This window comes from Agelaius tricolor, unplaced genomic scaffold (genome assembly GCF_023055355.1).
Source record: "Agelaius tricolor isolate 1412-34295 unplaced genomic scaffold, bAgeTri1.0.p SCAF_7, whole genome shotgun sequence".
NCBI classification, from domain to species: domain Eukaryota; kingdom Metazoa; phylum Chordata; class Aves; order Passeriformes; family Icteridae; genus Agelaius; species Agelaius tricolor.
Window position 1 is genome coordinate 17798192 of NW_027269267.1, and position 26005 is coordinate 17824196.

Here is a 26005-nt window from a genome sequence, read left to right on the forward strand (position 1 = left end):
TGGCTTTGGGAGAAGATTTATAGATGTGTAGCAATTGGTTGCTGATGTGCAGCACTCTGTGCATGTACAATTGGATATGCACGTGGGCCTTCAGCTGGATGCATTTGGCACACATCCACGTTGCTGTGCACGTATATATCAACTGCATGATGCTCTCTCCCTGTGAGCTCTGAGCTGGGGTGTTTATCACACTGCTTCTTCTCCTGGCCTCCTCCCCTCTCTGCTGGAAAAAATAATTTGTCTTGCTTCTTGCCAGCAAGACAAATTGGGGAAAATCAACCATCCTGGCTGGAATTCAGCAGCTCTGATCAGGGAATCCAGTCATGTCCTCTGAGTTTGTTCCTGCTGGGTGTCGTGTCCCTTTGCTGTACTTTGACACTGGCTCCGTGCAATTCTGAGGGGAAGAACTGATTTGTGGTGTTTTACAGCAGGAAGAAGTGGTGATGCTGTGTATCACATTCAGTTCCATTTGACTTCTGGCAGCAGGGAAAGAGTGCTTGGCTTTTCTTCTCTCTTCCCAAGTTCTCCAGTGTTTTCCCCAAAGGTACAAAAAAGTTCATGTGTTTGCTATTGAAGCAATGCACATGAATTTACCATGAAACTGACTGCATTCACATTCTTTTAAGATTTTTCTAAGTTACAAATGCTACAGAAACCTGATAGTCCTTCATATATCTGTATATTTTTCAGTGTGCTCCTTTTGATGTGCATACACACAGCATGCTAATTTAAGCTGTCATTAGAAATGAATGCATCACTTTTTTGTTTTCATAGGCATAGATTGAACATCTGAGCAGATAATGTATCCAATAGTTTTGTACCCAGGCTGGGTTGCCTAGTGAGAGCAAAGAGGTGCCTGGGAATCAACTTGGTGAATGACTTTTAAAGATGGGCTATCAAGTCCTTTAACAGTGGCCTATAAAACCAGTTTAAATTACGGAAACAGTAAGTTCTCTGTTACCTAAAAGTCTGAGTATCTAATGCAGTAAATATTGGGGTTTTTTTTTCATAAATTCAGCCCACAGTTAAGTCAGATTTTCTTACTGTTTGTCATTCATGTGAAGCTCTTTGGGTTTGCAGTCTCAAGACACACTTCTTGGTGCTAAAGGACCAACTGAAAGTAATTCTGAAGTGATCTTCAAGGTAGGAACTAACCATTAATCCGAGTGGCTACAGGGGGAATACAGCAACATAATGAAATAAAGTAATCCTGTCTTGCTGCCTAGATTGCAGACACTGTTCAAATATCTGCAATACATTTCAGTTTCTGAATTCTTTTTCCTCCATATTTATTTATTTGTCTTGCTAAACATTTGATACTAATCTGTACTTTGAAAGCATTCTGTGCATCTTTTACAAGATGAAAATCTTTCCACACGTGTGTGTACACATATACACCGTGGGTCATGTCTACAAAACAAAAAATATTCCTTTTCAACATGCTTCCTACTAAGTCTTTTATTGCACCTCTGCTTATTCTAGTTGCTACCATAATAAGCCCCTGACAGGAAAAAAGTATTTCTCCCTATATGTAGCAGTCCTTTTCAGGCAAAGCAATGCCTCAGATGTAAGGTGTTTTTGTGTAGAGCAAGGCATTTGCTCTGCTGGGCTTGAGCAAGGACACAGGAGTGGAGCTGGATGGGGGTACTTGGCACTGTGCCCATCAGGCTGGCCCTTTCCAAGGGCTGTGGGTTACAGGGAAAGTGAGGGGCAATGCCTGAGCCCTGGTTTTGGGTCCAGGTATTCTATATTCATCACACATTTCTTTTGGTGAAGTGAAAAGGATGCCCAGTCTTCCTTTGTCCTCAAGGACCCTCAGTGGGGCTAGACAGTTTCCCCTGGAAGAAAGGTGGCAGCTTCCTTTGGGATCTAGTGGCAGCCAAGTTTCAGATTCACCTGCTGTGGGGAGCAGTTGCCAGATGCTCTGGTGTGACATGCCACAGACACTTTGTGTGTCTGACACTACGCCTGTGAGAAAAAAAGATTGGCCTGGAACACTCTGTAAAATGTTATATTTTTCTAAAAAGGAATAAGGAAAATTAAATACTTGATGCAGTTATTTGGTTTTGTTTTTTTTTTTTATTTTTTTTTACTACAGAGAAAGGTAGTAAATAACTAACAGACGACAGTTGTTTCTAGTGCCTGTTTTTAGCTAAAATAACGGGGGTTAATTATTAAACCTTTTACTTGGTCGCTCACTTGTGCTCCTGATGCTTTAATCCTGGGTCACACAAAGTTTAAGAGTGCTTTACAGGAGAGACTCACTTCTTTTTGCCTCAACGTTTCCATGCTGACGGGATGTTACGGGCTTTGCTGCTTATACTTTCTGTAGTTGCCATTGCTCATGCTGAGCTCTGCAAACCAGGTAAGATTTGGAGCTGATTCCCATCTTGCTTTAGGTAAAGTAGCTATCAGTTTAGACTACAAAGCTGCCAGCTTCTAAGATTTTTATTTTAACTGGTGGTCTTCAGTTTGAAGATTGAAATGCTGAGTATTCACTTCTTTTTTTTATGAGTTTGCAAATTAAGTATGGAAGTTGGTCGCACTTCAAGAGGTCATTGTAACCTCATTGAGACCGTGTTGGATTTATTTTCATGCAGGTAACTTCTGTTCTCCTAAACGTGTGGTTTCTTAAGACACATTTAGAAACTGACATTTGTGAAATAATCAGGGAAGTAAATGATTTAAAATCCTCTTTTGAGTGACTACCAATATATGTTTGCTTTTTTCTCTTTTGTCAGATGCACAGAATGCTTTCAAAGTACGGATTAGTATCAAAACAGCTTTGGGAGATAATGCAGTAAGTAAAATATCTTCACATATTCTTCCTAACTCAATATCTGCCAAAATAGAAGTAATGTGTACTGTAAAATTTGTGAATGCAATGCAAGCAATTTATTCTGCAATGTTAATTGTAATAGTTTGCTCATGTCATGATCCAGGCCTCCATTTCTTGACATTTGACTAGCCCACTTCTTGAAATGTCTTTCTTTAGGAGAAATATAAAGCTTGTTTGTTCATAAAAATAATTTTCTGGTCAAAGATTTTTTTTCCCTGGAAAAGCAGTAGGCATGTTACACTTTATACATGAGAAGTGCTGCATAAATGTAAGTCTGCATTTTGGGAAAAGCACTTCTGTTTGGGAGTACTAATTGTAAAGTCTGCATGTCTAGGAAGAGAAGCAGGAAAAGATTTTTAGGTCTTTATGAAATGGGACTTTATATCACGCTCTCAGACAAGCATTAACTGTAGAGATCATTCAAGCATGTCTCATCAATTCCCTGCTAATGGAGGGCTGCAGATCATGGCCTTTCTTCTCTGCCTGTGGTGCACAGGCTTGTCTCATGAAATGCGGTGGCTTAATTCAGATCTTTGGGCTTAATGTAGAAATACTGGTGTGAGCAATGAGAGCTATGTAAGAGATTGGGACATTAGATGACTGAGTGGTCCCTCCTGATCTAAAGCATATTTAATATGTCAGAGCCCAGTACTTTGTAGTAGTTTAGAATACTTGGAACAAATCTGCAGCATGTTAAGAGGGCTCAGCAGAAAATGAGGTATGAAACATCCTGGACAGTCATGTCCACTGTAAGTCTGATCATGTTATGAGCCCTGGGAAACAAAAAGCAGTAGGTTACATGTTTTAAAAGACTGGTGATATGAGAAACTCCCTGTGACTGGAGAAGCTGTTCTAAAATTACCTTGAAAGATCAGGTAATTTAAACTAACATTAGCAGGGACTGAAATTTCACTGGTAATTTTATAACCCAGACAAAATACAAAGAAATATTTAAGATACCTGCTAAAGTAAATGTCTTGAAATTCATAGTGAAGTCAATTCTCTTGGGTGGGAGACTTTAATTAAACAGTAGTGCGAGCCTAGGGGTTTTTTTTAAGAATTAAAAATAGAGTAATACTATGGCTGAAAATATGTCAAAATCGTTATTAAAGCTCTTCTTGATGATAAGTGCTAGTATTTTTATTTAATCTTGGGTCAATGTAGTAGCAAAGAAAAAAAATTGCAGTTCCTGGTAATGCCCTTTTTTAGTGCCTTTTCCTCTTCCAGCTGTAGCAAAATAAGGGGAGGTTGTTTGATCATTTATAATTTTTTTTGTTTTTTTGCTCAAAAGGGGTATGAGACAAATCATTACCCTTGAAGGCTCTTTGTATTGCTGGGAAAAAAAGCCATAACTGAGGAGTCTATTGGTTTTTTGTAGTTGTTTATGTCATAGAACAAAGTGTGTGAAAGCTCAAAGAATGGGGCAGTCAAGAACAGTATTTTAGAACAACAGCTTGCTGAAAGTGGGATGATGCCATAGAAAATCATCCACAAATAATAAACCATTTATTAAATACACAGGTGGTAGTAGTTCCTTTTCACAGTCATTCTCTGTGAATGACTGAAATTGAAAACTAAAACTACTATGAAACTGAAATTCATTTCATTAAAGAATTTGGGGCACTTTACTTCTTTGTGTTGTTTATTTTAGCAAAGAGAAGTGTAATACTATCATTGTGTCACAGCAGGACATGGTCAGCTTGGTTCATTTCCAGGTCACTTGAAGCTCCATGATAATGGAAAGCCAAGATGCTGTGGAAATTTTTCTCTAGGAGTGGCAAGATAATTCCAGTGTACATTCAGGGTCATAGGAAATAGGTTGGTGCAGGCTTTCTCATGGTGTAGTGCATTCCATCCCCTGTGTGTGAGACTGATGAAAACAGGACACCAATTTTTGATTTGTTCACCAGGTAAGCTGTACTCTGAGGCAGGGAGTTCCATTTGGTGTATTTATTTAGTTCTTATCACAATGGAGCTGGAAAGACCAGCTCTGATGCAATAGGTATTCAGCTGTTATCATTTTATTTGCAAATAATGGGTGTACTTGACAGAGGTGTTGTTTGCTGATGTGTGGGAGGAAACACAGGGCCTGTAGGCCTAAATGGAAGGTGATTTATGAGGCTCTCTGAGGATGGTTTTGACTTTATGAGTGGCTTCTGGAATAGCTGCTAGTCACTAGTTGCTTTCTGTTCATGGAACCAGAAGAGGGGTAGAGAGAAAATTCAAAAGGGACAGAGGCAACTAGAGAGTGAGAGGAAGTGATGGGCACTGACAAGTCTCTCTAACTTGGTGTCACCACTCATTTTCACCATAAGAATCAAAGAGTTGGCTCCTCAGGGAATGCAGCCAGATGAAGTAGACAGTGCACTTCCCTTCTGGTTCTTGTATTCAGGCTGCTTCCAGGGTAGAGGATGAAGAGGAGGAAGGCTGACATACACCTTGTGTTTTGCCACCAGATGGGATCCAGAAGTGTGTGTCTGTAGCCACTCTGCAGTTTGAATGGCTGTAAAGTTAAGCACAGAACCATTCAGGAGGGGAGAGATCTTGGATGGTCTCTAGTCCTTTCCTGCTCAAAGCTGGGTCAACACTGAAATCAGTCCAGGTTGCTCAGTGCAATCTTGTAATATTATATTCTCATATCCTAAATTTGGTCTTTTACAGCACTATTACAGCATTTCACCCCATCAGCAACCTACACTCATCATCTTTCATGCATTATCTCATCATCTTTCATGCATTATCTCATCATCTTCATTCAGTAAGAGGCATTTAAGACTGCCTTTCACAGTTAGCTGTGTCCAATTCTGCTCCTCCTTAACTTATAAAAGATGCAAGTACAACTGAGACAATGTTTTTGGGTTGGTCCCTTTGTAGCACAATGAAGATGGTAAATTTAACAGTTCTGATACCATCATGTAGTGTTTCATTGATAACAGTTACGTTTACAGCATGTGGTTCCAAATGATATTTAAATACGGTTGCAAATCATATTTAATGTTTCCTCTAGAGCAGCAGAAAGTGTGCATCAATATCTGCAGTGCACAGGGACATCCTCAGTCATCAGCTGTGCTCCAGGCCTTTGCATTTGGAGGTTAAAGATGAAGCTGAGAAAGCCCCATCATAGAATGAATCCGGTGTAGTGGAAGGTGTCCCTGCCCGTGGCAGGGGGGTTGGAGCTAGATGATCTTCAGAGTCCCTTCCAATCCAAATCATTCAAGGTTTCTTTGCACCTCTGATCAGAGAAAGCTGCTGATTAGAAACAGTTTCCTGGAAATTCATGCCCACCTGTCTTGAGTTCATACAGTTTGTTAGCTCAAAGTTGTTCTGGCCTTACTTTTCCTCCTCATTATGTTACCTCCCCCTTGTATATTCCTGTATGCAGTCATGTAGAGAGGTTCTTGTTCACCTGGAGCCCACAGCCATGTCCATCTCCTCTACTTCCTGTTTAGTCTCCATTTTCTCAGGTCTTCTTGCCCTTCTGCCCAGAAGGTTGTCTGCAATATCTTCTGACTCAGGCAGACCCTTGATTTCTGCTGAGCTTTTTCTGCCAGTCTCCTCCCCTTCTTTCTCACAATTTTCTGTTTATTCTGTCTCTTTTCCTACTCTTGAAGTTCCTACTCTTTCAACTGGGCCTGGAATTCCTCACTATATATTATCTTCCCTGATTTGAGATACCCTTTTTGCTACTCTGGCTTAAAGAAGTGCTAGGCTGCTGCATTATTTATGAGAGCTGTGACAAATTGTGCATGGATATATGCATTGCACTAAACATAAACATACCGAGTACATGCACTTGGTAGTGCTGCATTGTATTTGTGTCCATGTGAGCATGAAATGGAATGTGCTTCATCATTATCTATTTTCAAGACAACTGATTAAATTATCTCTACAGCTGGTTTAATTCACTGGCTAATAAATGACGTCTTTTCTGTCCTTTTGGACCTGTTCTCAAAGACTGCAGATGGCATGTGGGGATTCAGTCAATAGTGCCACACAGAGAAAAAACAGATCTTCCCTTTTAGTGATGCAAATTGTGCTTCATGGTTTAAATACAGATATCTTTAAAATGATGATAAAGAGTTCTATGGCTCCAATCTGTATTAATTCCTTTACTACACAATCTCTTTCTTTCAGTATTAGTTGCTCTCATTACTGTCACATTTTCATCAGTGCAGTGGGATCAAAACACATACTTTTATAACTTTTTTTCCAAGGAGTTTCTCTCTGGGTTCTTTTTTCAATTTTAGTTCCCAGGTTGGCAAGCATTATCACAGTATGATCACAATCCCCTTCATTCACAAGGCAAGAGTGATGAGTCAGAGCCCAGGTTCTCAGCAGTGCAGCTGCACTTTGGTGCTGCTCAAGTTGTCTGCTGCCTCAGCTTTGTTGTCCTTGTCCTATCTCATCTCAGAGAGCCAATTTCACTCAATATTCATCTAGGGATGATAAATAAGATACTTTTCTGCCCTTTAAATTACTCCATCCATCCCTGTTCAGTTTCCCAGGATGTCAGTACAAGATGAAGGCTGCAGATACCTGAAAGTTGGAAAGTTGGATTCTCTTTTTTTTTTTTTTTTTTTTTTTTATGGAGAGGTTGCATCTCTGTGCACCCAAAATCAGAAATTAAAAACCAGAATTAAGATTTGGAATTTTCAATGCTATCTACTGCTTTTTGGTGTACATTGCTGTTTTTTGAATGTGTTATAAAGGACCATAAAAAGTAGGTCCAAGTTGAGGACAGAGCTAAGTGTCCACACCACTGGGTTTCTGGTTTGGATGATTACAGAGCAGATTTTTTTAATGCTGAAACGTAAAGATTAGATTTGTGTTCTGACTGACTGAAGAAAGCTGTTTCTAACCTCCCTTAACATAATTCCAAGAAACTAATAATCTTTGTAATCTGCTGAAAGGGGAAGAAATTCAATCAGTATGCCTCAGTCATGGCTCCTGTTATGAGAATGTAATAGATGCAGTTCTTACAGGTCATTAGAATTGCATATGTGAGTGAAAGCCCAGGGGAACCCAGTGAAGCTGTCCCAGAAAACTTAAATTATGAAAGCATGATTTTTCATCAAGACAACAGAGAACAGTTTTTGGAGCCTACATTCTTCTTCTTTTTGAGGTAGTAAGGATGCTATTTTCTCTCTTTTATCTCACATGCAGTATAATAATTTTTAATATATTTGAGTCGTCTTGTAATCAGGACAGTGTGCAGCAATAAGGCTGCAATCTCAGTTTATTTCCTGGTGTCCTAATGTCCAACTCCCAGAGACTACCTTAAACAATGTTTTTTTATTATTATTTTTGGCCAGAGCCAAATAGTCTTAGAGGGTGAATTTAAACTTTCTACTTTAACTGAGTTCTCTAGCAAAAGAGGCAAGGCTATGAGTGCAGTTGTGTGGGGAGAATTCTAATAACATGTCTAGTCTTTGGTATAATAAACTTTACATCTCCAGTTTGGTCAGCATTCAGAAATATTCAGTTAATTCAATTTTTGGAAACATTCTTTGCAGTTTATATTATTTATATTACAGCTTCTATTACACTTTTTTTTTCCATTAGAAAAAGTCCTTTGTCCTCACTAAATAATGGGCATTCATTTTCTTAGCACAACCAGAGAATTTATTCATTTTCTTGATCAATACAGCATTTCAAGTTCAGCAACTCTTTTCCCTCTGTGTACTGCCAGCACTGGTGCTGAAACTAATTATTTTTCATCTCCCTTTACAGTATGCCTGGGATGCTAATGAAGAGTACCTCTTCAAAGCAATGGTGGCTTTTGCAATGAGGAGATATTCCAGCAAGAGCACAACTCAGTAAGCATCTGCTTGGATTTGCCTCATACATATTAACAATGCTGCATGTAGTGACCTGTCCTCTGCTGTACTGAGCTGGAGAAATCATTAGATAGAGATTCTAAAAGCAGGCTGTTCCACTGTACTTCTGACACCCAGTTACATATTCAACATCACACTGTCTCCATTGCAACAATGTTCAATCTTTGAACCAGTGTCCCTGTGGATCTCAGTGGGGTGGTGCCAGTTCACTTTCAGCAGAATGCAGCAGGAAGATTTGGCACCTTCTGGAGACCATACTGGGAGGAGGTGAAGGGACACCCTGGGAGGTCGGAAAAGGCAGCCCAGATCTCTGAGGGAGCAGCTCTGGTGCATCCTTCCTTAGAGCTCAGCTTCAGCATTGTGCTGAAGATGAGCTGACTCAGAGCTCTGGGAGGTGGATAGCTGTGCCAGTGCTGTGCTCTGCATTCCTATCCCTGGTATCACAGCAGCTGAGTTACCTACCATCACCAAGTCTCAGATGTTGTAGTGCAGATAGAAATCAGCCTTTAATTGGTTTTGGGATTAAATCTACCCTGAGGTATTGAATGTTCTTTGCTGGCTTCTGATCCTTGCTACTCTATGAAATTAGATACCAGATTAGACAGAGCACTTAGCAAGCTGTATTTTCAGGATGTTCTTATCTTTCTTAAAAGAAAAACCTTGTAAGTGCATTTCCATAGGCCTATTATTTTTTTTTATTGTTTTTCAGTCTGAAATGAAAGATTGACAGTTCTGGTAGGCTAACAAGGATAAGGTTTTCAATTTACTTAAAAATAAAACTGCTTCAGGCTGTCATTGCATCAGGTGAAGCATATTCCACATTTGAAAAGATTAGTTAACTTTAGTTTCATGAAGATTATTGGGGCTGCTGTCTTTCTCTTAAATAAAAGAGGATTTCCCCCTCCATGTGACAGGAGTATTTGATTCCTGCTGTTCCCTTTTTATTCCTCAGAGGTGGTCTCCTTTGAGCAAAAGAGCTGTTACATCAAGCTTAACAAAAACAGCCAAGTGTGCTACTCAACCCAATTAAAATGGCACTTAAAAAAATTAGTTCAAGATACAGGCTAATTACAGATGATTATGTATGGCTTTTCTCAGGTTTTCAAGACAGCAGAGTTTTCATTCAGCACCTGCTCCATAAAGATTCACTTTTGTATACTTATTTTAGTCCTGGGTCCTTTTTAAAAATTATTCTCTTCCTTCAAAGTCATGCTGCTTTCACACAGCAAAAATCTGTGTCAGAAGCAAGTGATCTTTTTTCTCTTCAAACACTGTGGTCTTCTGCAGATTAAAGTAAGGTTGCTGCAGGAATGGGAAAAAAATCAAGCCAGTATGGAAGGAGTAGAAGTTTTAATGGCAGTTATCTGTACCCACTCCGGGCAATCATAGAATTTATACTCATTAATTCAGTTTCCTATCTAGAGAGTTTTTCCTAGGGACAAATATGATGATGCCAGTGTTACTCCAGTTTGGAGGTGGTATTGCATACATCAATAATTCCCTGCTACTAAGTTGGTCAGAGAAGTCAGTATAATATTTGGAATCAGCCTGCTGTGGGGCTCTTCGCCTCTTTTTAGGATGGTATCTGACTTTCTCATGGGGTATAACTTGGGTACACCCCTCATGGGTGTATTTTGGAGAATATCAGTCCAACTGATAACTCATGTAGGACTTAGAGAAACCTTTGGGGTCATTATAGACAGCATGCCACCTGAAGGGGAGCTGTGCAGCTCTGAGATCTGACACAACTTCCTAGGCAACAGGCTGAAGAGTCTCCTGTGCACAGATCTCTCTCAAATCCCAAGGGACCTCAGAATCCCTGTTTAGTGGTGGAGAGGTTGGATGAACCTCCCAGTACACCTCAAATAATCTGCCTGTTACATGGAGCAGGAAGGCTGTGAAAGCCTCCATCCTGTTAGATGTCCTGGAAATAACACACTCCTTTCCCCACAAAGGAAAGGAGTGGCTGGCAGCTGGAAGGAAGGAAGGCAGTCCTGCTCCATCCCCTCTGCAGCAGGCATGGAGGTATGGGAGCAGCCTGCATCCCAGAGGGAGCAGCAGATGCTGTGCACAGGAACAGCCCCTTGGCAGAGCTGGTGAGGACACTTCACTGTGGTGAAGAGAGAGGCACAAGCAGGAGCTTGTAGCAAATAAATTACATTGCACTGCTGGCAAATAAATTGCATTTCACTACATGAGCTTTTGCAGGAAAATGTCAACAGATTTTCTTCAGGAGATGTAAAAGACCAATGACCCATTATTCTGTCATATAAGGACAAACAAATTGCCTGTGATTGCATTCTGGTAGCATCTAAACTTAAGGAAATTTTGCATCTGGTTAATTGAAGTTTTTTTCAAAATAAAACCTATGAAAAAGATCACTATTATTTTATGTAACTAAATACTGGTTCTGCCAGGGTATAAATTATGCATGTGGCCATAGCCAGGATGTGACAAACCTCTGCTTTAAAATCTCATTAATTTCTAACATACTCACAGCCTTGAAGTAACTCACAGCCACAACTAACTTCCACATGAGACACAAATGCCATTAACTTCAGAAAACTGTATCAAGCCCCAGAATAATTTGTCTGGTGGATTAGGATAGCCATTGTTGCAGTCTGCCCCATAATTTTTGATATTTGAAGTCACCTCTTGTTAGGTTTCTGAAGGTGAATAAAAGCCAGGCTGTGATGACAAGCATTTTGATGTGCTGCTGCAAACAGCAGCTGGTGCTGTTCCTGCCCTTGTGTAACCACTGAATGACCCAGCACAGAATGGGGAGGATTGCACGTTACATCTCGAGCTCTCTAAAGTTAATTTCCAAACTGAAATTTAATAAATCATGGAGCAGTGTTTAATGTTTGAAAGGCTTGTCAAATTTTCAAGTTTGCACAAAACACAAGAAAGGTACAATCAGTCACATTACTCAGTAACTATTAATAGTTACAAATAGATATTTCTTTTTCAATGGAGAATTATTACCCCATTATTTCCCGCTTTATATATGGCTTTTCAATTGATTCTCAATTCATATGGTCATGAACTACATAAGGCAACCTTTGATCTCTCAGTGTTAAAAAATTATTGTTGTAGCCTGTGTTAGTAACCCTGGTTTCTCTAATCTGTGACTCATTTGAAATAATATGCATCTCTTCTGGGCCTGAGACTAGTTAATCTTTAGAGCAGAAAGAATGTCAACACATTTGTTTTCATTCAAATAACAGAATCTACTTTTGGTATATCTTTCTCCCATTTATAGATAAAAAAAGCGATCAGAAGTGATCAGAAAAAAAAAAATCATCAACATTTTCCATCTTCCTAAGACAGGCTATTTTTTGATACTAAAATATTGTGACCATTTAGAACAACAAAATAAAGAGTCTGGAGTAAAGCTGTTAAATCAAAGTAATCCCATGGCTGCTGGGAGGAAAAGAATGTTTCTTTGCAGCTGCAGCTGCAGAGCCCTGTGTTGGAAGAGGCATGATGCTTTTGGGAGAGCTGGAGATAGGCACCTGGGGCTTGGGGACTGTGGTTATTCCATGAGCTAACAGCCATTGTGGGCACTCAGCTCCCTTTGACTCTCTGACAGCTCTTTCTTACCCCTAAGCAATCATTTAAATCTCCATAAGGAGCAATGATGGTGTTTCAGGCCAAGGAATTGCCAGGGTTTCCTGCACTCTACTCACTGGTGCATTAAAGGAAATGCAATTTTGGACTTTTGCCATGGTGCCATAAGGCCAAACCAGGATTTTGTCATTTTGATGATAACAGTCTCCTATAATCCCATGTGAAAAGTCTATCAACTGCTAAGGAAAGGAAAAAATGTCCACATATATATATTTACAAATACACTTCATTAGTGCCTGGAGAAGCCAGGTTTCTCAGATCTATACAGTGTGATGGCATCTGTGTTGTGAATCAAACCTGCAAGCAAATGGCATGGAAGAAAAAAAAGGGCACCACTGAACAGAAATTGCCACATGGGAGCTTGTTGAACCAGTCTGTTTTGGTGTTTACTCATTCCCTTTGAACTTCTCATGAGTGGGATTATTCTCTTTGGGGCCTGGAAGGGTTTATGGCATTTGTATTCCCCTGATGAAAAAGTGGTGATGGTGAAACCAGAGTTTGGATGCTTGTAATTGAGAGGGATTTTAGAGAGAACAGGGAAAAGAAAAGAAGCCAAATTTACATATCCTAGTGCAGTCCTTGCTGCCCCTTTTTTCAGTGCTGATTGTTCTACAGAGAGATGCTACTACCCCTGTGGTGACTGAATGCCTTGTCTCATGCTAAAAAAATGTGGCAATTTAGGGGAGACCCTGGCTTGAAGAGTCCTTGAATGAGGGTATGACAGTCTGGGTGTTCTGCCAGTCCTTGGCTGCCTTTATCTTTCTCTTTGGGGATCAATCTTTCTTACTCCATTTGAAGAACATCTGTAGGGCAACACCAACTCACATTTTCCACCTGGCCCAGTTTTTGATTGCACCACAGAAACTGCAGCTTTAGGAGCTTTGGCAACATGAAGTTTTGGGTCCTACTGTTATAAACACCGAGATAGAAAACTTCCTCTGCAGTTACAATTTTAAATATTCTGTGAAGTCAGCAAGAGTTTGTCAGCCACCAGCTAAAAGTAGGCATTTTTCCCCTCTCCTGTAAATTTTGTGCTTTCTTTTTGTTTTGCAAAGAATAAATCTGCTTTCATCTTCTGACTGTTGCCAGCAACTGATGTGAACATCTTTTCAAATTCCAGAGGATGGCTTTCCTCTTTTATCCATAAAAATTCTCTGTAAAATTGATACTGTTCTAGAGAGGTAAAAGTGGTCATTTTGGCTCTGCAAAATCACTGCTTTCCATTTTATTTCATATGTCTCTGGAATGGATGCCTATAGCCCAGAAAGCCTACTGCATCCTGGGCTGCATCCAAAGCAGTGTGGCCAGCAGGGCAAGAGAGGGGATTCTGCCCCTCTGTTCTGTTCTGTTCTGCTCTGCTCTGGTGAGACCCCAGCTGGAGTGCTGCCTCCAGCTCTGGGGTCCCCAGCACAGGAAGGATATGGAACTGTTGGAGCAAGCTCCAAAGAGCCAAAATGAAATCATGGGCATGCTCCCCCTCAGTTGGTTGGAGCATGGTGCTAATAATGCCAAGGTTGTGACTTTGCTCCCTGTGTGAATCACTCCCATAAGAGTTGAACTTAATGATCCTGGTGGGTCCCTTCCAACTCAGAATATTCTGTGATTCTCAGGTTAGAGGACTGGAGCACCTCTCCTTCCAGGAAAAGATGAGACAATTCAGTTTGCTTAGCCTGGAAAAGAGAGAGTTCTGGAATGACCTTGTAGCACCTTCTAATACCTGAAGGGAGCCTACAAGAAGGATGGAAAAAGACTTTTGACAAGGGCATATGGCAGGACAAATGGGAATGTCTTCAAAATGAAAGAGTAGGTTTAGATTAGATATTAGTGAGAAATTCTTTACTGGTGGTGACTCACTGGCACAGGTTGCCCAGAGAAGCTGTGGATGCCCCTTCCATGGCATTATGCAAAGCCAGGCTGGATGGAGCTCTGAGCAGCTTGGTCTAGTGGAAGGCTCACTGCCCATGGCATGAGGGTTGGAATAAATCTCTAAGGTCCTTTTCAGCCAAAGCACTTCTATGATTCATGAGATAGATAGATAGATAGATAGATAGATAGATAGATAGATAGATAGACGGACAGACTGACCTCTGTAAAATGATCTATTGCACTACCTGGGGCACACAAAACATCACTCAAAAAAAGTTTTCATCGGGAAGTAAAAAATTTCTACAAAATATCCATAATGAGGCACTGTGATCTGCCTTACAAGCAGATCCCTGGCTGGATGGGGAATGCCCAGGCATGGGCATTCTCTCACCCTCCCGTCCCTCTCACCCCCAGTCCCCCCACTGCCCGCAGTCCCCCAGTCCCCCCAGTGCCCCCAGTGCTCCCAGTGCTCCCAGTGCCCCCAGCCCCCCCAGTGCCCCCAGTGCCCCCAGACCCCCCAGTGCCCCCAGTGCCCCCAATCCCCCCAGTGCCCCCAGCCCCCCCAGTGCCCCCCGTGCCCCCAGCCCTCCCAGTGCCCCCAGCGCCCCCAGTCCCGGTTCCCGCGGGCCCGGGGCGGTGCTGCCCGCGGCCGGCAGGCGGCGCTGCCGAGCAGAGCGCGGGGCGCGCCCGGGCCCTGTCCCGGTCCCGGTCCTGGAACGGGTCGGCTTTCACTTCCTCTGCTTAAATATTCGTGATTGTGTCATTCCAGAAGGGTTTTCTGATGTTTCCACCATTTACCAGTAGAAATCTGAAAAAAAAAAAAATTGCGTTTAAAAGGCACTTTGCAGACTATTTTCTCAGTATGCCATGAGAAGCTGCCTGCCTGTGCCCCTCCACATTTAACTTCACATGAAACTGAAGAATCTTCCTTTAAAATAGATAATATAAATATTTGATACAGCATAAGCTAAAAGGAAGAGGCCGGTGCCTGGTGCCACTATAATGACTAAATTAAACTTGTTCCATGCACTCTGTGCCTGACTGTGAACAAAGATATCAAAAACTATAACATCAATTGCACTGATCTTCCCTCCAACAAATGTATCTTGTAGAAGAACTGCACTCAGTTAACAATCATGTAGGCAATTCTCAATGACTGGTTCCTGTGGTATTGGCTGTCAAAACCTGAATTCTTAGTTCACCAATGCACTTCCTCCATTATATGGCCTTTGTCATAGCCAATGATGATTGTTATTCAAATATGTATTTTTTCATTTGATTATGCTAAATGTATGTCTAAAACCACGAAAGTCTGTAATAGATTTAGAAATTTGTTTGAAGACTGATTTGGTCTTCATAAGCTTGATTTCTTTAAAATCATATTGGAAATGGGAGATGTGTGAGTGGTATTTCTTTCTTGAGTATTAACTGTTAGCTTTTTTAAAAATAAGAAATTTTCCCCCTTAATTGAGAGCAATATTTTAAGAAAATCTAGAACATTTCAATAATTCCACGCTTCTTTAATGATGATTTTTGTTTTAACTGTCTGCAGAATTTCCAATGTGCTGCTCTGCAATGTGACAGACCGGGTGTCCTTTTGGTTTGTGGTCACAGATTCTTCCAAAAATGTGACAACTGTTCCTGGAAGTGAGGTAGAGGCAGCCATCAGGTACAGTCACTGCTCTTGCAATGTTTTCTTCCTTGTCTTCTGAGGATGTTTTCTCTCTCTCTGGGCCTTTTATGAATGAGCACTCTGCCTCTTTAAGGATGAACTAATCCAAGTTGCTAAAACACTGAGGGCACAGTACTCTTTAATGAATGTGAGATTAGAGGATGTTTAACAGTCCCACAGAATGCAAACAACGTGAGCCTTGGGATTATAACTTTGGAAAGAGTCTCTGTTGATGCTGGAGACTCTGAAGAAATCTAATCCCTTTCCAGAGCCCCACCTGTGATGTGCTGTCCAGTGTGTGGCACACTGCTCTCATCCACCTCTCATCACATTTCCCAGTGAGGTGATGGAAGGGCACACTTTCTGGGTTGGATTAATGGAATTTAGCTTTTACTGCATGGTATGTGCACATCTACACCTGGGCCAATGCCCATAGGTTCCCTTTCAGTGCTTCTCACTAACAATTCATCTGACTTAATTTAGAAGTCAGCTTTCACGTGAGAAGAGCTCGTGTGAACTCCTCATGAGCAGAGCTGGCTGTGTCCCAGCTTGGTTTAAGCAATCTTGTGCTCACATTCTTTTCATACCAGCTCCTTCTAGAATGCCAGTCAATATCTCAGTTGAGCATTGCTTGTACAAAGTACAGTGCACTACAAATCACTTTGCCTTCTACTATCACATTCTGGAGCAAGTAAAAGGAAGAATTTGGAGCTGACAAGGGAAAAAGAAAAAAATGGGATAATCTGACTTCAATGGTCCAAAAAAACCTGCACCAGGGGTTTATAGGGATGAGTCCCTCAAGCAGCATAACACACATATATTTCTCAAGCATGGAGTGGAAAATGGATCTCTTTGTTTTCAGGCATTCTGTTCTGTCTTGAAAATTCGTGTTATCGCAATGGAGGTGTAATGCCTAATTCCTGATGAATGAGTATGCGTTCTTTTGGAAAGATTAATTTAAGCTTATGAGCAGATTAAACTATTTCCTACAGAGACACCAAACAATAGCTTCATAGCATTAGTGGAGGAAGCAGATTATTTATTCACTGAAGCTCTCTGTAAGAGTGCTGGAATGCGGGGGTTTTGCATTTCTGTTATTCTTTGATACATTCAGTAGCATAAGCTGATTTATTTAAGTCTTTTATGTGCCCTGTTTGGCACAGAAATTGGATGGTGTTATTGTTTGGTTTTTAACTGTTGTCTGTCACCTGATAAAGAATATGCTATTTATGAAAAGTTTTAATTCCTACCTAAATTAAAAACAAGAAATAAAATGGTCTATAAAACTAAAATGTTTTTTTTTTTGGTTGTTTAATTGCTTCTGGTTGCAGGCTTCCTTTATTATAATTCTTCATGCTAGGGTAGCACATAGCACTAGTCATGGACTACAATTTTGTTGTATGACATTCTTACAAAGTAAGAATAAAGAGGAAGGGAAACCATATCAGAGCTCTGTATGATATTCAAGATTTTGCATAAATATACACGAGATATAGTTATGCATATACAAACATGAAATGCACTTGTAGTTGCCTGCATGTATTTCAGCACATAATTCTGAAACTCAAGGCACTAGATGAGGGTAAACAATGCTTATTTCAGCTGTTCACAATGATCCTTTCATATCAGTAAGGAAATCTTTTCCAAATGGCAGACAGCTTACGGAATTATGAGTCTTAAAACATGCCATGGTTTTCAGTCCTGTCCAGGAATGCTGGCTTTCCATTAAGGCTAAGAACTTCCTGTTTAAGGGACAGCCAAACATTATCATTTCCAAGAAGAGAAATTTGTTAAATCTTACCCGTATTTCCCATACATCTTTTCTTAGGAAATAATTGCTTTGTGGTAAATGAATTTAATTGTATACAAGAAAGAGCTGCATTAATTCATACAACTGCTATCAAAAAGAATCTCTCAAGATCTATATATGTAATCCATTTGCTTAAAAATTTTTAACATTTTGAAAAAGCTAATGAAAGATACTTCTAAAGACTCTTAAATCTGCATAGATTTAGATCCAGAAATATCTTACAGGCAGTGAAACACTTACATGCATTGAAAATGGGTGAAGATATCCTCTAAAGGATAGCAGTTGTACTACTTCTGTGAAAAAGCATATTTCTCAGACTTACAGTTTCTCTTATGGAAATGGAAAAAAATAGTAGAAAGTACAAATCCCTTTAGCTGCATCTTGCAGGGAAGAAGGACATGTTGGCATAGGGGGATTCTTCCAGACCAGGTTGTATCCTATGCCTCATGGATCTAAGAAAATCTGCAGCAGCAGGTGTAGATGTACCAGCCCATAACATGCAGGATGGTTCAGTTTGAGGGACTAGGGGGCAGCTGTAAGTAAATCCTGCAAGCATTGAAGGGTAGATCTGCCACTCCTGTGCTAAACTTGATTGCTGCATGAGCAAGGCAACAGAGCCAGCCTTACAGCTTACAACCTGCTATGTCTTCAGGACATGGTTCAAACCAGAAATAAATAATAATATTGTACTTCAGGTCTCATCTGTATTTCCCAGTTTTTCAGATAAATGCATACAAAAGTCTGGTGCTCAAAATGTTCTGTGTGGGGGGGTCTGTGGATTACTGAGGTCTCTTTTATAGTCAAGGTCTGTGTAATCTTGCCAACATCACAGAATCACAGAAATCACAGAATCACAGAATTATTTAGGTTGGACAAGACCTCCAAGGTCATCAAGTTCAACCTTCGACCAAACCACTACTGTGTCAAGCAGACCATGGCATTAAGTGCCATGAGCAGTTGTGTCTTGAACACCCCCAGGGATGATGACTCCACAACTCCCTGGGCAGCCTTTTCCAATGCTTAACCACCCTTGCAGTGAAGAAAATTCTTCTGTTGTCCAACCTGAACCTCTCCTGGTACAGTTTGAGGCTATGTCCTCTTGTCTTGTTGCCTGAGAGAAGAGGCTGATCCCCTAAAGGTGGACAACATCCTTTTCTTCATCATGCTGGATGACATTCTGCCCTGCCTAACTTGCAGCATATTCATGAAAAATCCTTTTATTTTCTACTATCTTTTTAACTTGTAAAATACCTTTATAAAGAGTTGTGATGGTTTTTTTTGTTTTTTTTCTTTTTCTTGAAGGATGAACCGGAACAGAATCAACAATGCCTTCCTCCTGAGTGACAAAACATTGCAGTTCCTGAAGATAACCTCAACCTTATCACCTCCTGTGGAACCCTCTACACCTGTCTGGCTTATAGTATTTGGTGTTGTTCTTTGTCTCATTGTGGCTGGGATTGTTTTCCTCATTGTTTCAGGGATTCAGAAACACAAGAAGTAAGCAGCCTAGCCTTTCTTCTGTTTTAATGGAATACTGATTAGTTAGGTCAGCTGAGCTGGTTTTGTGTTTCAGAGCAGCCTCAGACAGATAATGCTGTACATCCTTCCATAGCTAGGCAAAGATAACCCATCTCTCCTTTTCTGAGGAAAAGACTTAAAATTTTTAACTGTAAGGCCTTAGTAATTTTATGATGTAATGAGGAAATGGAGAGTGTAAGACTATGATCCTGGAGGCCACCTAACTAGAGATGAGCTTTAAAAAGACAATTGATGTCATTCTTGTGAATGTTCATTGTGCCAGGGGTGAGTCTCCTTTCACAGACCACCCACATGGCTACCAGGAGGGGGAAGGCTGGCAGTGACTGTGTCCCTTCCAGGGCAGTACTGTCAAAAGCTGGTAGGGCTAAAAAAACTGTGCTGCTGCAGCTGGAGAAGACTCAGTAGAGCACACAGTAATGATTAATGTATGGCTGAAGGGGGCCTGCTCACCAGAACAGAGCAGGGTTTCATTTATCATTCACATCCTGATGAGCTCAAAATACGCAGCCCTTCACAGGTTCCTGGGCAGATCTCCCCATGAGCTTAGGAGTTTTACTGGTGGGGTAGGAGAGAGATACTCTCTTTTCCTCTCCATTTCTGCCCTGGTGGCATTGGTGAAGAAGAGAAGGGTATTCATCCTTCCCTAGTGTGAGCATGTGGGAGCAACACAGAGAGCAGGTGGAGTTTTGATGCTGACACCTCTGCTGGCTCTGAGTTGAGCATAAGGAATAGAAATTTCTCAGCTGAGTTGAGATTCTGCCATAGAAGTTCAGCTTCTACCATGCTTTTGGCTGCCACAGAGTTTAGGTTTACACAAAATTAATGACTTCGGCAATAGATCATACAGGAACAGCAGAAGAACTGAAAACCAGTAGATTCCTGCTGATAACCAGATAATATCAAAATTATTGACTGTATAATGGATTGTATCCCCAAATATATCAGAAAAAGGAATTGATTTATAAAAAGTGTTATGTTGCAGAGACTTCTTCTTCCTGCCTTTTTATTACCTTGAAGAATGTTAAAAGACCTCAGAAGAACAACACTTGGGAATGTTAAGTGCTTCTCATAGAGAACCATTAGTAGTGTAGTCAGAATCCCTTCAGTTATATTTTTCAATCAGAGGAGTTACATGAATTTCCAAAACATCTTTCTGTTTTCTAAAAAAACTCACAAAATTCAGCAAACAATAAATGAAAGATGCTGTTGGGGAAAGAGTCTGGGAAGGTATTTGGAATCTGTGGATAGTGAAAGTCCTATCACAACCATGTTGCATGGACTGAATTATTTCATGCCCTAAACATAGGCAACCTCTTCTGTAAAACTGAGTGATGTTGCTACCTGAAATCCATACCTGCTCTCTGTGGTATCATGGCTCTGTGTTTCTTTATAGTGGCTAAATTTAAGGGAGTCTTTGAACATTTCACATAAGTGTAATAAAATAAACTAGGATAAATAGCTGGGATTTTTCTAGCTAAAATAATCACTTGTGCTTCATATCATGCTGAAAGACAGGATTTCCCCCTGTATTTTCAAAATAACTCAGCTGAGCTTGAGCAGGTCCCCTCAATATGGTGTAAACTGCATGTTCTTATGATCACACTGCCATTAATATGGCTTGTTGCTGTCTGCCTCTGCACCTCTCTGTCTCATGCTCTAGTCCTTTTAGTTGCTATGCTTTTTCCACTTCTCCCTCTGTTTCCCTACTCTACCATTACATAAAACCTTTCCTCAGAGCAGGCTCATCTGTGGCTGAACTGTAACCCTCCTTTCACATCAATAACATCTGCAGGCAGGGGCAAGGAACTAAGAGAGAGGGTAAACCAAGCATATATTTCTTCTATTTACTGTTGCAAGGACTGGAAAGGTAAAAGGGATGGTCTGGATTATTTGGCTTCTTGGAAAAAGAAAAATATCTGAGAAAAGGATTTCAAAAGCACTGATCTCTTTGTCAGACAGTGAAGTAAGTGACCAGGTTTTCAAAGGCTTCAGCATGTTCAATAATTAGTTTTCTTAGAGATCTGTCCAGAGCTTACGTAATGGGATCCCTGTTGCCTAGTAAGCTGTGTTGGAAATCTGACCCCTGGGATGGTGTCATCTTCTCATAAATCTGGCATTTTGTCTTTAAAGGCCTTTAAAATGCCATGTAAATACCTCAGTTCAGATAAGACCAAAAGCACGTGCTCCAGACTGTCCATGCTCAGGGTGTCAGGGAAGGGGAGTTGGCTTACGGAAGAGTTTCAGTATTGAGTTAGACTCATGCATCATTTATTGAAGTGAGAGATGTGCTGAATTCAGTGCCTACAGTGAATTCTGCTGGGTCAGACACACTGTCTCCCAGCCTTGTGTTTGTTCTCCTATCCTTGCAGCAATAGGACACCTCCCCCTACAGCAATAGATTTGCCACATGCCCAGGGCAGGATCATCCTCTGCAGTCTATCCTGAACTCGCCCAAAGTCTCCCCTCATCCCCCAAAATTTTATCTGCAGCAGGGGCCATAAAAATTGCCTTGGGAAGAGTGAAAACAGAGTCAGCACACAGTCTTTCCCTGTATTAGTTCTACCAGGAATTAATTTGTGGGTGTGGGCCTCCCTGAGCTGGATTTGGTCTTCTTGTATGTTTTCTCTTCCTTTAACTTGCTCTTCCCTTAACTTCCCTTAACTTAAGGCGTTGAGTCACCCTTGGATTCATGGAAATTTTTAGCTTCTCTGAATTCCTCTGGTAATGAGTTTCACATATCTTCTACTCCTCTCATTTCTTTTAAACCTCCTTCTTAGTAACTTTTATGTTCTGCCCCCACAGTTTTGTGTTATGGAACACTCCTTTTTATCAGTGTGAGAGCAGCCAGAGGTCAGAGGTTTCCGCTACTACACCCCAAGTTTATTTTAACAAGTCTGTAATGTGAAGAATCTCCCAAAGGCCAATAAAATTTTATTATTGTTAATATCTCTGTCATTAACAGTTACTCTGAGTCAGATTTTTACAGTTGTCCTGAGTCAGATTGTTACAGTGCATGTTGTGAGATAGGAAGAAGCAGTGCACCTGACCTTTGAGTTTCTTGTCCTCTGAAACCGCTGATGCTGCAGGCCATAAAGTACAGCAGGTTTTTCAACTATGAACTAATTGTTCCCAAGGTCAGAATAAATCTGGAATTAAAGGAACATCATGACCTGATATTTGTTTATTATATCTTCTAATTGATTGTATTTTAGATAATATTTTTTAGGGTTTTTTTAAATGTAAAGAATTTTATTCAACCACTGTTATGTTTTTGGGACAGCTGGAGTCTGGAAAAGTGAAAGCCATGCAATTGTTTGATCTAGAAAACAAAAGTATAAAATACTGGGTAGGAAGGTGGCTACTAATGAAATTTGAAGAAAAAAAATGCAGATTTGCAGCATTGAGATTACCTAAGAAAGTAATCATGAATATTCTGAGGAAGGTAATCATGGATGTCATGGATGTCTCCACATTTGGAGGCTATAGTTAATCTAAGACTGATCTGTTTCTAAAAAATATGTTTTATTTTGTACAGATCATGGGGTGTGATCTATGACATACATTGCAGGGTCAGATTACATGCTTAGTGTAGACCTTTCTGATGTAAAAAAACCCAAACAGATTTAGAGATTTTTTCAAATTTTGTTTTGCTCCAGCTTTTCTTTTGCACCTTCAAGTCATGTTGCAGAATAAGAAGGTGAAATAATATTTAAAACGTACTTAAAACATATCTACTTAAGGTTTTCTGGTCTCCAGTTCTGAGCTCAAACTGCTAAACTAGGGCTTCCAATCTGTGGGTCTCCCAGCTATTGCATTTAGATACACCCATCTGGTGTATTTACTACAGCAAGGAAGTACACTGGGTTGTGCCTTTAGGAGCATAACCTATGACAAACTTCTAACTAAATATGCAGTTTTCTTTCTGTGGGATCATGGTGGACTGCTACAGGTCAACTGAATAAGATGATCTTTTCTTTCTTGTTTTTAGAAAGAATAAAGAGTCAACAGAGAGAGAAAATTTAGAAGAGAAAGTTGAAGTGACACTAGAAAATGGGATTCCTTGTGAAGCCCTGGATTTAAAAGCAGGCCACATTAATGGAGTCTTTGCAGCAGATGATGACCGGTTCACATCCCTATGAAATGCTGCCACTGCTCTCTGGTGGATTTCTGAAAGACTCCTGTGCCTGCCTTTTTTCATCACTACTCCTGAATGTCAAACATGAAGACAAGAAAAATGTCCTTTGACGTGATTTCCCTTGAGAGAACCTTTTGTTTGGGTGAACTTCCATTACAGTTCTTTTTCATGAGCAATGCAAATAAGAAGGCCTCAGATAATATCCAGAAAAGATTCCAGAAGATTCAGACCAGGGTTGGAACCTGCCTTGTGCCAGGCATCTCATTTTTAATGATTATTTAAATATTTCCATTGTTTGTTTTTCCTGACATAAATGTGAAACTGCATTATTCCTGAATGTCACTGGGGAGATCATCTGTCATTGTCAATTCTTGATGGATTTTTTTTCAAGCCATATGCAAAAGTTTCTTTGTAAAATTACTTCTGTTTGCTGCTATGTAGTATGCCTTTAGATGGAACAGTCATCAGTGCATAAAAGTTTTCATTTATTGAGAAACAAAAAAGCTTTCACAGCCTCTGTAAGACCAGGTCAAAATACCTGGATCATATATAGCTCTGGGGCTAGCAAAAATCTGGTACTAGCAGTGTTTTTCACTTAACTGTCAAAGTTACAAATTATGTGAACTGGAAATTTGCAAAACTCTGAAATTTGTTGAAATTAAAAGTTGCAACAAAGGCCAGATTTCCCACAGGTGCAGTCAGTGTTTTGTGGCCCAGCTCTCATTAAATCATAGAATCACAGGCCAGCCTGGGTTGGAAGGGATCTTAAGCCCATCTCATTCCAATCCCCCTGTCATGGGCAGGGACACCTTCCACTAGACCAGGTTATTCAGAGCCCCATCCACTCCAGCCTTGAGCACTTTCAGGGGTGGGGTATCCACAGCTTCTCTGGGCAACCTGTTCCAATGCCTCAACAACCTCACAGTAAAGGATTTTTTCAAATATCTAATCTAAACCTGCCCTCTTTCAGTTTGAAGCCATTCCTCCTTGTCATGTCACTACGTGCCCTTGTAAATAGTCTTTAACAGCTCTCTGGAAATGTCTTGCTTACAGTTTTTAATAATAAAACTAGAGTAGATTTCCAACATAGCCAGCCTGGGGTCAGATGAACCTTCATGTTCATGTGATAGGTAGACAACTTTTGAAAGGATTCAAAATGTGAAACACCAACTGCTGAGTTTGGTGCACCTGATCTGGATAAGTGATAAAATTCTGGCTGTCTTCAGAAGCACTGGTCAACAGAAAAGGAGAGTTTTGTGTGTGGGTAACTGTAAAAAGATGAAGGAAGCATGTTGAAGCAAAATACAATGCAGTCACTAAGCATCTGCCCACATCACTGGAGGCAGGATTTGACCATTAACCATCCTGTTTCCAGTGTCATGTCTAGAGGCAATATTGGAAAACTTCTTTGCTTATTAGGATTGTTTCATCAGACTCCTCACCAACAGGAACAGGCTTAAACAGAGTGAAAAGTGCTCATAAAGGACCATCCAGTGTCCTGAAGGGTACAAAGGTTTCTTGTTTCCCAGGGTGGAAATCCTTCAGGCTTTTGGCTGTATTGAGCACCTTTGACTTGTCTCAATACTGGCTCTTAGGACCAGTGTCAGCAGAAAGGGAGGAATGGGAAGGAGAAGGGAAAGCAGCAGGGTGAAGGGGGAAAGCTGAGCAAGGGAAGCCCAAGGTTAGGAGAGGCAGGAGAGAGGAAGGCCAAATACAAAATAAAGCCATGGAACCCACTAATCATTTGCATACTGTGGTGTCATTTGTCACAGTTGCCTTTGATGTCCTGCTGGTGGGTCCCTCTGGACAAAGACTGCATCATCTCTGTGTCCCAGTGTGTGCTGCTCCATTCTGGAAAGGATTAATAAAGTTGGTTATTAGTGATAATATCTCAGTGCTTCAAAATTACCATCCTCAACATGTGGATGTATTTCTCACAGGAATGTTGAAGATGAAGCTTGCCAGTGTTGGAGGGGAAATATACAGTACAGTGTTGTTATTACTGCCTCAGTTGTTGCTCCAAGGTCTCTCATGCAGACAAAGTTTTATTGAGGTAACTCAGATCCCATCATTTCTAAATATTCACACTTTTCCATTCTTTGCATGAACGATAGCTACACCTCAGTGTGACCACAATGGATTGCTGTGTCTGCAGCACCTCTGCAAGAACCTGTGAAAGATTTTGGTGAGAACAGCTTAGTAGTGCAAGAGCAACCTCAAGCTACAGATTAAGAATTGTTGTTTTCCTGTATTGTACTATATGATACTGAAATAAAATTATCTTGAGATGAAAAAGGGCCAAGCTTATCTGAGCATACTTCTCAAGGCCTGAGTGAAGGTTCAGTTGAGCCCATGGCACTGGCCACCAATTTGAAAACAAATTGAAATCCTGTAAACAAGACATTATGCAATGTGTGCTGACTGTGGTGGTAAGTATTTAATCAGTGTCTTCCTGACAGCTCACCTTTTACAGCAGTTTGGCTTAATTTTCTGCTAATGATGGTATGGGAATCACCCAGAGCATACACCTAGCTTGCCTCTCTGCTGACAGAAAATGGCTTGAGAGAAGCAAATGATACATGAGCAGCCATATACTACATCTAGCAATATTTTGAAGTCAGTGTAGGAATTAGCTCTTTCACTGAAAGAGACACTACAAATGAGGTTAATCAAGGTC

At 40.6% G+C, this 26005-nt stretch overlaps 1 protein-coding gene across 1 annotated transcript; it reads left to right on the forward strand.

The window, feature by feature from the left end:
• The first annotated feature begins 1494 nt into the window (after window positions 1-1494).
• Window positions 1495-25616, forward strand: CLTRN (collectrin, amino acid transport regulator). Its single transcript, XM_071431144.1, has 6 exons — window positions 1495-2365; window positions 2742-2800; window positions 8570-8655; window positions 15725-15841; window positions 18957-19151; window positions 23182-25616. Exons 1-6 carry the CDS (start codon window positions 2299-2301, stop codon window positions 23330-23332), a joined length of 675 nt encoding a protein of 224 aa, XP_071287245.1. The 5' UTR covers window positions 1495-2298; the 3' UTR covers window positions 23333-25616.
• Window positions 25617-26005: the final 389 nt, after the last annotated feature.